Genomic DNA, 16,274 nt, shown 5'->3' on the forward strand with positions numbered 1-16,274 from the left:
TCTTCACTGCAGAAACCACAGAAAACATGTTCACATCATTAAAAACCAGGAAAGTAACTAAGTATATTCACTCATGTACTGTACTTAAGTATAATTTTAAGATACTTGTACTTTACTTGAGTATTTCCATGTGATGCTACTTTATACTTCCACTCCACTACATTTCACAGGGAAATATTGTACTTTCTACTCCACTACATTTATTTAACAGCTTTAGTTACTTTTCAGATGAAGATTTGACACAATGGATAATATAACAAGCTTTTAAAATGCAACACATTGTTAAAGATGAAACCAGTGGTTTCCAACCTTTTTGTCTTTTGACGTCTTACAAAAAGCAGTGTGTAGTCGGGGTCACATTTCACATGTCTATGAGTTGTTAACAGCTCCACCAAATAGTGATTTTTCCCTCTAAACTTCTCACATGCTTTCATTTCAATAAATGTTCAAATGATCCAATATTTCAGCAAAAATCAAAGATTAGAGAAAAAGTCCAAACACTGAAAACAGTTTTTTCTTCTTTCCTCTCCCATTAATCATCTCACGACCCCTCAGATTTATCTGCTGACCCTTTGGAGGGGCCCGACCCCTAGGTTGGGAACCACTGGACTAAACTAGCTAACTGTATATAAAGTAGTGTAAACTAGCTCCACCTCCAGCAGCTACAACAGTAACATGCTGCTCTAACACTGATGCTTCACTATTAATAATCTAATGATGTCATATATAATAATATATCAGTCAGAGGGACCAAACCACTACTTTTACTGCAATACTTTAACTACATCAAGCTCATAATACTTTTTACTGTAGTAGGATTTTTTTCTTGCAGGACTTTTACATGTAATGGAGTATTTTTACATTGTTGTGTTGGTACTTCAATATTTCTTCCATCACTGTTAAAAACTGTTAAAATCATCAAACTTGACGGTTGATGGTTGAAACTTCACGGCTGAATGTCATAAACTTTGCTCTGAAGGTTTCTGGAAAATGTAAAAAAAAAAAAAAAAATGGTGGATGTAGAAAAACCAACAAGGTTGAAGGAAAACTGGCTCCAAGAAATCGGGCCCCACAGCTCATTTTTGCCCCGGGGCCGGTTGCAGGGTTTATCTGGCCCTGAGCCCAGCGTGCACAGCGGAGGGCTGGAGCTGATCATGGTCTGGATGTCTGACAGAAGCATGACTCAGCAACTCTTAGAGTTTTGTAACATCTCATTCATGCATCTCAATACCCAGCAGCTCACAGCAGAGAGACGCTCCGGGTTTGAATCCGGTTCGTCGAGTGCAGAACGTTCAACTCCACGACCTCGAGAAGAGGCTCAAACTAAAGGTCAAAATGTTTATGTCGACAGTGTTTCCATGTTTGTTTGTTTGTTTGTTTTTTGTCCTGACAATGAAAATGATCTCAACTTCATCACTTATGTTAAACTTTTGTTCTCTTATTACCTGGTCAGCTGATGACATTTAATGGAGTGAAACAACTTCAATAACTTCACACTTCATGTTGTCATCTGACCTGTAGAAAAGTTACAAATTGCAGCTTTAGAGGTCAAAATCCTCAAAATATGAACTGAAAACACAGCGTTAGTGTCTGCTGTCACCTTCAAATGGATTGACAGGGATTTTTTTTATTTTTTATGTTTATATTTTTTAGTTTTCATCAATCATGTTTGTTGACAGAACTCTAAAAACTTTTAACATTGTTGTAAATATGTGTTTTCACTTTAACATCTCTTGAATTTTGTTTTTATATCTGTAATCCATCAATAAATCATATCATAAAAACTACCAACAATTATCGATCGGTTAAAAAAACAAAGTAGTTTCTTTTCCTCATCAAAGTCAGTGTGTGTGGACATGTTCTGACTTTGGCGCCCTCCAGTGGTTGAACCAAACAAAAACACTGTGGCAGAAATAAAACATGTCATCTCAACAGAATCTTTAATCACTTTTATGTTTCTGCTTCGTCCACATTCCCCGTCTGTACTGCAGGCCTCTGCTTTTAAAAGGTTCTCAAACCCAAACCCAATGACATCACCATGACATCACCAGGGTTATTTTTTCAGACTTTGAAAAGCTCCTCGAGACGAGTCGACTGAACTTTATGTGTAAGACTTATGGAAACTGAGATGTCATATGGGACGGATGGTAGAGATGGGAGAGATTTCCATGTTTAAATCTTATGACAGTCATAAAGACGCCTGTATGATTACAGAGTTGGCCATGTGAGGATTAAAATACTGTGGATTGATAATATAACATCACATCTATTGAATTTGGGCTCAATCACACTTGCGTCAATATTAATTTTGTTTTCAGGTGCTTCTGTATTATTAAGACAAAAGCTTTTCCAGTTGTAATTATGAATATTCACATAAATAAACATAATTTACATGTTGGAAACTCATAATTACCATAGCTTTGATATGACATGAACGTGACATTAACTGACCTTTAACCCCCCTGATCTTTATACGAGCTGACCTCTGCCATAACTCTGCACTCAGTGTTGTAAGTTAAGAAGTCAAGAATTAGTAAAGGTTGAAATTAAGAGCCTCAGTATTTTTTTTTAGGTGAAAGGTCAAACCTGCAGATCTCAACCACTGAGGCAAACTTTAGGCTAAATTTAGAAGCAACATTTACATTTAAAAAAGGACTTTAAACCACTCATTCATTAAAAAAACAACAACCGTGAAGGTGTTTGTTCAGGCTGATTTGAAGCCTGTTTTACCATCAAGACTGAATCACACAAACACACAAACACACACTGGAGGAGTTACAACTTTTTTATGGATAACGGGGGGCATGCCAAGTCACAGCATTCTGGTACGTCGCGACAAAATTACAGCAAGACACATTGAAAAACACTTGAATGTACAGTATTCACACGCGCACACACACTCTTACACACACACATCCTCACTGTCACACACAGTCATTCACACATTTTTTTTTGTTTGTACAGACCAGAATAATTCATAACTTCATATCAGCATTAAGAAGTACCTACAGAGTACAGAAACAACACAGGCGGATGTCACCGCCGCAGGCTGCGTTCACGCTGCTCGCCTCCGCTGCTCAATTCAGATTTAGTTTTGTGTTTTTATCGAGTTCAAACGTTTATTTTTTGAAAACAACTCAGACATGAAGCAGTTTTAATGAGCCGCTAAAGAGGTTAAACGCCCAAAAATATAATTCTTTTTAATTTGGCTGAGAGGTTTTAAATTTTCCTCCATGATGAATTCAAGTCCAGTCAGACATCTGATCAGCTGTCCATCACTGGTAGAAATATGTTTTATTATTGATCGTTGCTCTCTTGTCTACTTGTTGGATTTTCTTTTCTGATACTAAGAACAGATTTGATTCTTTTTGTGCTCATTTAAAATCTATTTACTTCTCTGCGTATGAGGATCTAAACATCAACCCTCACATCAGAGGACAATATTAAATACAAGCGATTAATCACTGTGATGCTCAATATTCAGTCTGTGGCCCGATGCAGCTGAATAAAGGTGGAATCACTGGATGTTAAGAGTTTGGGAGAACTGCTGCATCTCACTGCTGCAGTGTTATTTCAGCTCAAATCAAAGTTAAATGTTAAATGGAGTTAAATCGTTAGTCAATTAATCAACTGACAGGAAATGTATTAAAAATTAAGTCATTTTTCAAGCAAGAATGTCAAACATTTGATGGTTCCAGCTTCCTAAATGTGAGGATTTGCTGTTTTTCTTTCTCGTACATTCATACATCATACATGTAAACTGAATATTTGGAGCTTTTTGAAGAAGTCGTCTTGGATTCTGAAAAACTGTGACCTTCTGACCTTTTATAGACCAAGCGCTTCATCAGTTAATTAAGAAAAGAACCGGCACTTTTATCCAAACATGCAACTGATGGTTAGTTGCAGCTTTGACCCTGATGAGGTCAGACACGGATCAAATTATCAGTGGATGGATGACGTCATTTTCATTAGAAAAAACTAAATGTTTAAATTATCTCTGCACAGAGTCATCAGTTCTGAGAAACATGACGTCAGTAACGTGGTCACATGGGTCAGATATGGATCAGATTTATGATTGGAGAAGTTAGAAAACTGATTAACCAAATGTCGTTTTCTTTCTCTGTACTTTATCTACGTTTAAAAGAAAAAAAAATCTGTTAATCCTGCAGAAACGAGAGACAGAAAAACCATCTGAATGAGGACACTTAAAGCTGCAGCGTGAACGTGACTCCACACAGCTGTCGCTAGTTTCATCCTGTAACATTACAGTTTTTTTTAAAGTCCATATAAAACCATTTACATTTGGGGTAAATGTCTCGAGTACAAAAAAGGCACTGCCATTTGTTATTCTAAATATGACTTTCCCAGCCTTGTGCATGCAGTTTTAAAATATAAATTACACTTTTTTTTTTCTTTTTTCAAATTTCTCCTGTTTCTTTTTTCTGCATTTTTCCTCACTTTTTTGTCCTTTTTGTGTTTTTTTATTATTAAACATACAATATTCTTTTGTCAAATATATACGTAAAGCCTGCAGTCAATACAGGACATCGGCTCTTTGATAAAATAAAACTAAATGAAATAAAGGCGCACAGTCAAGCGGTAAAACTTTGTTACAGAATGGATGCTGCTGAATTTACAAAACAAAACAAAACAAAGAACAAGAAGTCTTGGCATCCCATATCGACATAAACTGACTAAACTGCAGAATCTATGACAAAAATAAAGATACAAAACAGCATATATGTCTTGACTTAAAGTACATTAAATGTTTTTTTGGAATATCAAGGCGGTATCTAACTGTTAATACTGCAGTGTGCACAGCGTTAGAAGCACTCCTGGACACCCACAGAGCTGATATGCATTTAGAAAAATAAAAATAAAGCATTTGGTTTGGAGAGATGTGTAACGATCCGGACCTCAGAGCTTTGTAACCCTCCGCTGTCCCGTCACAGGTTGTTTTTTTTTTTTCTGTGTTCAGGTCACACGGACGTCTCTCGAGCTTCCGCCCGGAGATGCTGCAGGAAAACTGGAGCCTTCTTTTAAAAAACTATAAATCTGTTTTTAATTATTTACGTCTTCAGTAGGAACCGACAGGTTTGGGACTGAGCGTCAGACGCAGGTAGGAGAGTCAGAAAGTATTGAGAGACGGACTAACATTGTTCGTTTTGGTCTTTTCATGGGATAAATATAAAATAAACCAGACTTATCTTAAAGTAACCCACCCCTACACACACACACACACACTCAGGACCATAAATTTAGGTTTTAAAACACCCACAGCAACAACTTCAGACTCCAGATCTCAAATCCTAAGTCTTAAATAATGTCAGGAAGTCCCAGAACGCACCGGACCAGTCTACTTCCCGACGACAGCTCCTCTGTTTTGTTTCCCGGCAGCTCGTCCGTCATGAATTCTTATTATTTTTGTGACCGTGAACGTGTTTTACTGACGCGTCTGTGACGGACCGTCTCTGCTCTCGGCTGCACTCTGACGCCAAAGCTTCACATGAAAAAAAAAAAAAAAAAATCTCAACATGACACCGATAGATACAAACACGATTATAGATCATCATCAACAACAACAAAAAAGAAAAACAATAACTATGTTAATATTTGAGATGTACGTATGGTCACCAGCCATAACATGTTAATACATATGGTACTTTAAATAATAATACACCTAAATGAGTAAAAGTATCACCTCTGCAACAATTATGAAAAAAAAAAAAAAAAAAGAATAAATAATTGTATCTACTTTAAGTACTGATTCATATGGCAGTGACACTGAAAGAGTCTGAATACATTGATCCTGACGCTGCCTCTCCATGACGAGCGTCAGGACAAACAAAGATGCACTGTGTTGTAACATCAGTCTCCCCGTTCAGGGGGGTTCAAACGGGGGTTCATGTCACATTCATGCTTTGGTGGAATCTTCTTCTTCTTCTTCTTCGTGCACAAACATACAGGTGATGTCAGATCAGCTCTTATAGACTTAAAAAGTGGCTAAAAGAGCAAAAAAAACACACAAACACACAAACACACACACACGCACGATCAAAACACGGAGACAAAAAATCTGTGTATGCAGCAACTGTGTAAAACTAACAACACACGATATACCTGTGGTGTGTGTTTGGACTCTTGTGTGTCTGAGTGTGCACAAGTACAGATCACTGAATCTGAAGCCACATTCGACCGAACAGGACGAGCTCCAGATGTGCCTGTCAAAAGCAGAATAAGGCGCCATAACAGAATATCTGCATGTTTTAGTCCCTTTAATACAAATCATACACCTCGTGGATTACTGGCTATTTCTTTTTTAAATGCAATGTAGTGTTTTAGATGTTATGAGTTTCTTGTAGGTAACTTGTTGGTTTCCATTATTGCAAATTGAGACAGCAAAGACCTGAAGCTTGCTGGAGATGCATTTACTTTAGTCAGAATGATTGTTTGGTAATGTAGCCAAACAAGAATTACTGATAAATAAAAATAAATGCAGCTAAGTAGTGTCAAGTTTCCAAAAGTAACAATTTATCCAGAAATGAAACCAATGGAAGCCCAGGTTTGACTGAAAAACACAATGAATCACATAAAATATACTCTATAACATCATGTTTGCTTTGGAAAATAGCCGTCAGTAATGTGAAGTACATGCAAATCATAGTAAACGGACTAAAACATGCACAAACATCAGTATGGTCCTTTAGTTGTTGTGTAATGATTCAGCACGAGCTGAAACAACACGAGGAGAGAAAAGTATCCTCTGATATCTGATATCAGACAAACAGAACGAGAAGCGTCGGGAGCTGTTTTGTCTCTGCTGCAGGATTGGACATCGCCACGTGTCGTGGTTCTACTGCCCGACTCCCGTCTGTCCGCTGAGACTGTGTCTTCAATCTTCAGTCCGACTCTGCAGCACCTGTTGCTCGAGTCTTGTATATTTGGATTTTTTTAGTGTATCACATTATCATATCAAGTGCAGGATACAAAGGAAGTACTATAGAATTGCAACAAACTAATAAAGAAACTAAAAAAATAATAACCAATTAACCCCTGTCAGCGATTGTTCGGAGACGCGCGTGCTCGGTTGAAAGGGGCACAGAGGGGGAGTTTTCTAACCAGCTTATTTCCATATAAACCTATAGTCTGTACTCCAGACACAATAAACTGAGGATAAATATTAAGACACAGAATAACCATGAAATTCAGAATTAAAAAAAAAGAAATAAATTCCATGTCGGCCTGCACTGACTGAACAGACTCAGAGGACCACGTTACATAGGAAGGAAGGAATCCCTGCAGCCGAGACTTAACCGGCACTGATTCTGCCCAAAACGTTGGTCATCAATGATCTTTTAATGATCTGCGGGCGTCTCCCGAGTGCCTGTGTGTCCGTGGACTTCAGCGTCTGTTCCGCCTTGACTGCGTCCGGCCAGCAGGTGGAGGTAAGCACAAAAATGAGACAATCTCTGGGAAAACAAACCCTTCATGGATTGACAGCGTGTGATCATCTCCGATGTTGCAATCGTCTCTGCAACATGGTGAGTGGAAACCAAATCTACCTCTTCTTCTTTTTTTTTTTTTTTGTTTTCCTGTCATCTTCCCCACTCCCACTTTTTCACACATTTCTCACTCTTCCTTTCCTCCGAAGAAAGATATTTAGTTGTAACATGCAGCTTAAGCATATCGCCCTGCTATACAAAAAACATAACTGAACCCAGTATCTGAACATGCAGACAGATCCCACTGACGATGCAGCCGTATTAATCTCCCATTTGACGTGTATAAAAGCCGACATTTTCAATGTATCTCGCCCTACGAAAGGCTCTGAATTCAAAGAGTTCATACAGTACATGCTATGGATAAACAATATGTAACTGACCGGTGCTAAATTCACTTCCTGCTTCAGTCACTCACATGAACAGACTCACAACATGATTAGACGTGACATCATCTTCCTCTGTCATTTTTCAGCCGATCGGAGGTCCTGCCTCTGATGTCTTTCTCCTTTAAACATCCGCTTCCCTTTCCAGTATCACTTCTCAAACACCAGGCTTGATTCTTTCCTTCGACTTTCTGTGTCTTTCTCCGCGGCACGTTCTTCCTCTTACCCTCTCTACACATCTGCTCTGCCTCCTTCTGTCACTCTCCTCTTCCTCTCTCTCTCTCTCTCTCTCTCTCTCTCTCTCTCTCTCTTGGTAGATAATCAAGCCAACATGTCTCGGCTGTTGGCTGATAAAATAAAGAATAAGCACGTTGGTTGTAAACTAGTGTGATGGCTACTCATGGGACGTAAAGCTGGTAGGCAGCCAAGGCTTTACAGAATATTACACCGTTCATACCTGAAGTTCATACATGTTTCTGTACCCTTTGAAAGTAGCATCATTATGTAAACAATAAATACATACAATACAAATTTTTTTTTTGCCACCCAATACTGAGCGAGATGCCTTCCCGAGCTTTACAAGCGTCCTCGCTGGACACTCAGTCCTCACTGAAAACAGTCAAGGAAATCCTACGCTTCCTTCTGTGCCTTGTAGCTCTGCTTGTCTCGTCTTGTTTTTTGTGTCTGAGGTACTGTTATGGATTTGAAAGATGCCACGAGCTGTGGTCGACGTGCAGGGACCAGAGGGGTGTCGGAGAGGGAGAGGGCCTCAGTCTCACTGGGCCCTGATCCACAGCCCAGCGTCTCCCTTCTGCTGGGGCTGAGTGGACTGTAGTAATGCTTCTGGCCCCCCCAGGGGGGCGCTGTTCACACACCATCCAGGCCATTTTCAATGCTTTTGTCTCTCCTCACCCAGACGCAGGTGACTGTGAGCATGCTGGCGTAGCAGGAAGTGTGTTTTTTGCGACCCGATGGACGGTGCCAATGTGATAGCTTGTGTTAGCCGTTGGATGATCGGCTCTCTTGTGTTTCTTGGATCCCGCCCGGTCCTTTGGTTGAGCTCTACCATTGGCTACAGGGAGAGGGGACGGGAGGGCCGGTGACCTCGAGGTGACTTATCGTAAGAGAGCCTCGTGAACCTGCGCTGTCCCGCTGCTCTCACTCAGGTACTCATTTCATATTGTTGATGTGCGGTCAGCACCATCTGAGGAGGAAGAGCAGAGCAGAGAAAACATCAGTATTAAACTTGTCGTTAGTGTAAACAGTGTGGATGTAGAGAAAAATGATGTTTTCATTTTGTTTGTAACAATGAAGAGTGAGGAGGCTCCTAAAATCAGCCCTTCCTGTTTCCCCACATCTCTCCCAGTGCATGCTGGGTTGTAGCTTTCCTGTGACCCTGAACATAAATAAGCAGGTATTGAAGTCCGACACCAACCTATTTATCCAATTATCTTGTTCTCTATGAGCCAAATGGATGCAGAGGCAGCATTTACCGTTAATGCTCTCTGCTGCCTTCGGAACAGACATCCTGCTCCCAGGTTCGCGTTGGGAACTAGAAACAAATTTCAACCAAAATTGTTGCTGCTTATTTGTCTTAAGTTGGATTTATAGAGGAACAGAAATCCCTCCATAAAATCCCTCCATGTTGGTATCTATGGTTGGAGTTGATATAAAGCTACGTACTTATAAAACCGGAGCTACATCAGGTAGCATTTATTTTGCCTTGTATTATTACTGAACAGGAGACTACTGCTGTGCAACACTGTTTATGTTCTTTCTTTTGCTGTAAAAGAAAGTTTTGATCATTTCCAGCAGAAGTTTGCAGTAGAGATCTGAAAAGAAGTCTCAATGTCAGTCTCCTAATAAGTATCATAAATCCAGCTCCACACAAAATGTTGATTCTTTTGTTCATGTGTCACTTTAAGATACCAGTTTCCTTGTTCCTGGCTTCTTCATTCTTTTTGACCATTTTTGTAATATTCTTTGTGCCTCAGAGTGTTTCTACACTATGAATAAAATTTGATTTGGAGTTTAGTAGTGATCTTACTCTGCCACGAGCTGTTTGTGACTGAGGCCTGAAGCTTTTCTGATTCGGTGGACAGTGAGGGGGCCGGGGCGCACACTGTCATGGTGAGGGAACAACACATCTGTCAAAATACTGATAGAAGCTTTCAGAGAAGAACAACAGTCTGACAGCTGTTGCCTCTGGTGTGGCTAGACAGGAAAATGTTATCGAGCTACGCACTTGTGGACGTTTTTATTCCACAAACATAAAGCCTCCATCGTGATACTGAGAGGGCAGATAAATGTCATTGTGAGCTGAATAGTGCAGAACCAAAGTAAATGTTTATAGTAAGTGAATGTATTGAAGTGGATCTGCTATGACCTGAGATTTTTTCACACGTGTGCACATTTATTTGCCTGGCAGAGAAAAAAAAAAAAGCTTCCTGTTTTTTTGTGCGGTATGATGTGTTGTTTTTGTGATATCTCAGCAGGTTTTGTGATGAGTAATTGATTCACACTTAAGTCTCAACTACATACACTCACTGATAAAGTATCGTCAGCTTCCTGCTCATTCAGACCCTTGTTGGCTTGTTTTACTACTTTCTACCACGCTATCCTCCATCACCACTACCAACTGAGATACTCACTGAATGAACTATACTGACTCCAGGCTGACTCACATCAATGTATATTAATGATAGTGTGAAATTTTATCCGTGGAGCTCGTAATGAATATAAGAGAAACACTGTTTATTGAGTTTTCACTTCAGCAGGAAAGTGGGATTGAATCTGATTCCCTGTTTTAGTCAATGTAACTAAACATGAAGAACTTTTCTGTACTCTTACAAAATGTTCTGTATAATTTCTAATCTGTGAAGTTTTATCACAAAATACACTGAATATAAACGTCAGTCCAGGTGTGGTTTGCTCTCAGTTCTTTTTTGTTATACTAGGCTTTCCAAAAATGACCAACTGCCGACTAAATGTCAACATCCGTTTCCTTATACTCGTGAAACATTGTGTTTTGGATCTTTTCCTGTAGCTGTTTCAGATTCAGATATCAAGTAAGGTTTCGAGTTCACCGCAGCTCGATGATGTTTCGCTGCGAGAGAGTAAAAGACTTAGAAAGAGGCGAAACTCTGGTTGAGGAGTTTCTTTAGTTAGACAAACTCCTTCGTTCTGCTGCCGGGTTCTGCTCTCTGCTTTCCCTACTGCTAACACACACACACACACACACACACACACACACTTGCCACATAAAGCAGCACTTGTCCACCGTTCTGTGTGGAGCACTGAGGCCCACTGTCTTCACCTCAGTCGAGTTTTGGGATGGGGGGGCGGGAGTTGGCACTGATTTTAACCCAGGCCAAACTGCACTGTACATTGGAATATTTTACACACACACAGAAACACACACACACACACACACACACACACAAACCAAACCTGTGCAACCCAGGTCACTGACTAACTGACTTGACCATGTCCACTATAATGTGGATACATTTAAAAGTGCTTTTAATGTGTTGAACACGAGCGTTTACAAGTAGTGTGATGAAGTAAACGTTTTCACACATAGATCATATAACAATCAGATGGCCGACATAATGCTCGTATATCAGCACGCAAAACATAAGACTAGTTCTTTAAAACTTCATCCATGTTTGAGAGTACAACACCAGACTGTTCCTTCATCAGAAACGTATGCACTCAAACTAACAAAACACAGCCTCACAAACAAAGTCACAGCATGACATAGTGTCAGTCTGATGCAATCATATAAAAGGCTTCACTACATTCATTTCATTCGTCATTGTGAGAATCCAAAAAGCTCCACTATCTACCTTTGGCTGCAGATTTGTCCCGCCCGTGTTCAGGACGTGCCGCACCTTCCGGACAGCGATATGATCTCCAGAAGAAGTGTCTTTCCATTTGTTGAGCTTATGTTTCACGCTTCACTGTGACCGGTACAGCTGTTTCAAAGCTATGAAATCAGTAATGTGGCTGGCAGAGAGTGTATTTATTAATCACCGCGCCCGCTGATATATCACCTGGCCCCTACTGCACTTTGCACTGCTGCACATACAGTACATGAACCAAAATAGCAGGTGTGCCTGGAGACACCCACAGTCCGTGCGCCCTTGTAGTTGTTGTTGTGCTCAACGTAATGGTGACACTAGAGGAAAAGTCAGGGGATCACCAAAGCAACTAGCCTTCATCCTCTGGGGACAATGAATGTTTCTAGAAACTTTTATGGCAATCCATTTTGGACTAAACTTGTGGTCTGGCCTACTGAACAATATTGAGCCATGCTGCTAGTACGGCTAGAAAAAGGAAAACAAACCGCTACGAGTTTGTTTTGAGTTACACATCGAGTGTATGAAGTGGTTGAGGTTAAGAGTGAATCAGTCACTCACCACTAAAGTACCAGGATAACACAAAAACAACACATATTATGATAGAAAAGGTTGGTACCAAAGGCAGAGAGTCCAAGACGTGCCAGTGCAGAGAGCAGACAGTGATCATAAACCTGAATAATATGATCCGCGTTACTCTTTGTTCCACCTACAGTGAACATCAAGTGAGCCGAGGACTGACTGCAGGGGAGATCTGCATGTTCCTAATGTTTTCAAAAATGAAGATCAATTAAAAAGACTGTGTGTGTTACCTCCCAAGGCGTGCTCTGTCATACTCAGACACAGAGACTCAAGGCGATTGTTGATGTCTGGCTCCGTCACTGGTAACTGAAGATCTGTAGAGCAACAACAACAACAACGTGATTAAACTACTTTGACACAAACACATCTGCAGACAATTTATATTATAAAAAGAGACTCCTATGATAATGTTATGACTATTATATTACGATTAATGGATACTCATTGCTTAAATTAAACTACACACATGACTTGAAACCCCCCTGTCTCCTTTTTTTAACTCCCAGGTGCGAGTTGCTGTCGGCTGCCTTGGCTTCAACTGTGAGCAGGGTGGAGACTGAGGGTGGGGTTGAGGTTGGAGTATATGTGTGTGTTGGGTGGGAGGGGGGCGGGGGGGTGTGTATTTGGGCCACAGCACAGCCTAGCAACCCCTTCTAGCCATAGCTAAGTCTTTCACACAGACTGGGCAGTGAAAATCCCTTGTGGCCAGAGAGAAAAGCTGAGTTAGGCCCAGTAGTCCACAGTCGGCTATTTATAGGCTCCAAATCCTACCCCCCTGCCCTCCGCCCCCCCCACACCCCTCTGCCCCCTGTACACGCAGAGCGAGACAAACATACACTGAAGAAAACTGTACACGCACACACACTTGTTCCTTCATCCCCTCAATTTCTCTGCTGTGTCTCACTTAATAAGTTTCTTTATCCATCTGGTGGCGGAGAGATGTGAATACATACGCAGAGAAGGGTGGAGTGGGGGTTGATGGAGTGGAGTGCAGTGGGGGGGGGGGGCAGCCATTCAAATCACTTATTCTGGCCGAGACCCAGTTATAGTCACCCTTGAGGGTGACTGCTATGTGTGCATGACTCTGCAGAGTTGTCAAAGGAGAGATGGAGGGATGTGAAAGAGGGAGGGAGAGAGAGAGAGAGAGAGAGAGAGAGAGAGAGAGAGAGAGAGATGGGAAAGTTAAGAAAGAGAGTGTGTCAGGGAGAGAAGGAAGGGAGGAAAGTGGGCCAGGGAGCCCCGTCCTCACTGCACAAAGAGCCTCATTGTGAGACTCCTCTGACTCTTTCCTCCCTCCCTGCCTCCATCTCTTCCTCTCTCACATACAGTTCTCACTCTCCCGCCCTCTAGATCCCCTCCTCTCTCCTGCTTCCCCCCTCCACCCCCTTTTCTCCTCTTAATTCTAAAAAGAGGACACTTCTGGTGTGTGTGTGTGTGTGTGTGTGACAGAGTGGAGGAAGTCCCAGCTTGTCCTATTACTGTCCACTGTTCCTATAAGTCCAGTCAGCAGAGGCTACTACAGGTCACTCTGCTCGTCACCGAATGTTACCACGACCGGCGTCCGTGTGGACGCTGGTTGTGTGTGTGTGTGTGTGTGTGTGTGTGGGGGGGGGGGAGTGAGGCTTTCAGGGTGAGTCCAGGCTGGAGGGTTTCAGGGCTGCTAATGAGGCAATGTCATAAATTAAAAGGGGGTTTAAAGTGAAATCATCCTTTCAAGATTAGGAAATGCCTCTGGGGAGGGGCAAAATTTAACCCCAACCACTTTTTTGTTTATTTTCTGTTGACATGTAATCTAATATTGCGTAAAAGCTCATACTGTCATTTTAGAGCCAATAACTGGGCAATTCTTTTCAGTATGTTCTAGGATAAACAGTACACCATTATTGTGTTAAAACATACTGATACTGTGATTTTTTTTTTTTTTCAAAAGTTTAGCTGAGGCCAATATGGGGCTTCAGCAGTCGGAGTTCGACAAATCGAGTGGGTATCTCCCAAGGTTACAGGCTTTTTAGTAACTTCCTTCTTTGTGTTCCCAGAAAGAGGGCAAGAGGGTTTTGCTGTGGCAGAGGAAGAGGAACACCAAACGTTACACTGGTACTAAAAAGAAGGACGTAACGGAACGAGCACTGTGGATTTGTCCCCCTTCACTTACATTAAAATAGTTTTAAGTATAGACAGAAAGAATGAGTACAGTGACCAGTATCTCTTTCAATGTAAACAGGATTGTTTTAAGACAGACTTCACAAAAATGTGAACTTATCCTTTAAAATGAAAGGTCTGACCTCCATGTGAAGTTCATTTTTAGGAATCAACACTGTCAAAATAAAACCTAAAGTTCTTTCAGATACTCTTGTTACTTGGTTGACACGTACATCCAAACTAAATGATCCTGCCATCAACATGCAGGCATGTGACTTTACTGGATAGCCGACAGTAAATTAGGGGCCACAGCAGAACATAGAACAGGGATGTTGAGTTTCACTGGGTTTCACTAACCCCTCGGCCACCAGAGCACCTCAGTATCATTGTTTTTTCAATTTTAATATTCACATACTTATTAGTGAAATGTATATTTTAGGCTTAAAATGGGTTAGAACCTGGATGTTATATGCAGATTCTTTGCAGAACTGTAGCATTCACCCAAACATGAGTTTCGAGTCAGTGGCCCAGAGTAAAACTCATCTTTATTCTGCCTGTAACGCACTCTGAAAGTAAAGGCACAAATAATTTTAGGTTTCATCTATAATAAGGGGACAGGAAGGTTGAAGACTCCGTGTGTGTGTGTGCGTGTGTGTGTGCGTGCGTTTCCTACCGGCTTGCTGGAACATGACCATGGTTTGTGGCGTTGTGTGAACCGGCAGGGAGCGGGTCCGCTGCACAGAGCTGTGGGTCCGGCTGGGCATGCTGTTGCTGCCTCCGGGGTTGGCAAACCACAGACCCTGAGGAGATTATTTCAACAATTAGATAAAATTCACTTCTGAACATGCACTAACACCTCTGTAGGATTAGTTATGGTTAAAAAAACACTTATTATTATACGGCAGAAATCGGGATCACAACCGATATCTGTTCATTAGTTTTTGTCTTGTTGACAGACAGACAAGTACCATTCCTGCTCTCAGGTGCAGTAACAATAAGCAGCATTTAACACAGAAAAGTGTGTTTAGATAACAATTATCAGGATTATCATTTTTAATGCCAGTTTTGCCTAAATTGAAGATCAATTTTGAACCATAAAAATATCATCTATAAATATTAATTTACTAGATTAAACAGTGAAATGTAATGATTTTGTAGGGGTGCAGGGTGTTTATTTAATGTCATCTATGGTAAAAAAGAAAGTTAAACACATATAGCTTGTTTTGAGCATATGCTGCATTCAGACTTTATTCAGCATTTTTATATCAGTTTTTAATGAGATGCTAACAAAATAACATGAAAAACAAAACTTAATGACCTGTGTATAACCTCATTTTTGTCTGATATAATAATAAGAACCTCCTGTTAATTTATGCTCCTTGCTTGCATCACTTGCTTTTCAGTGATCACACATTGCTCAAACTTTCACTGGTCAAAAAGGTTTGTAAAATGTGTAAACTTGAAGGAAGTTGAGTGTAAGATCAAAGCCACATCTTCCTCAACATTTTCACCCCCCCCCCTCCCCCCCACCACCACCCCTCATGCTTCTGTCTGGATGTCTGGCCCACACCTAATGACAGTCTCAGACGTTCACCACATGAATTCCTCACTGTAACCTGCCTATTATACCCCCAACACCACCACCACTTGCCCCTCCCCTCACCTCTCTCCCTTTGCCCCCCCACACCACCACCCCCCCTCCCTCTCTCATGGCCCTCCAGTTCCGCGGGCCAGGGAAAAACAGGAAATGCCTGTGCACTGTTCTCACTGCCTCTGACTGGCTCTCTCACTCTCTCTCTCTCTCATAC

At 41.1% G+C, this 16,274-nt stretch overlaps 1 protein-coding gene across 4 annotated transcripts in view; it reads right to left on the minus strand.

The window, feature by feature from the left end:
• Positions 1–7,532: 7,532 nt before the first annotated feature.
• Positions 7,533–16,274, minus strand: part of samd4a (sterile alpha motif domain containing 4A) — a 56,355-nt gene continuing 47,613 nt past the window's right edge. For all 4 annotated transcript variants that reach the window (XM_042405723.1, XM_042405714.1, XM_042405705.1 and 1 more), the window contains 3 exons: positions 15,140–15,266; positions 12,558–12,641; positions 7,533–9,089 (listed from right to left, as the gene is read on the minus strand). In XM_042405723.1, coding sequence (XP_042261657.1) covers positions 9,061–9,089; positions 12,558–12,641; positions 15,140–15,266 — 240 coding nt within the window. In that variant the 3' untranslated portion in view covers positions 7,533–9,060. The remainder of the gene's footprint in view (positions 9,090–12,557; positions 12,642–15,139; positions 15,267–16,274) is intronic.

The sequence above is a fragment of the Thunnus maccoyii genome, chromosome 1, assembly GCF_910596095.1.
Source record: "Thunnus maccoyii chromosome 1, fThuMac1.1, whole genome shotgun sequence".
NCBI classification, from domain to species: domain Eukaryota; kingdom Metazoa; phylum Chordata; class Actinopteri; order Scombriformes; family Scombridae; genus Thunnus; species Thunnus maccoyii.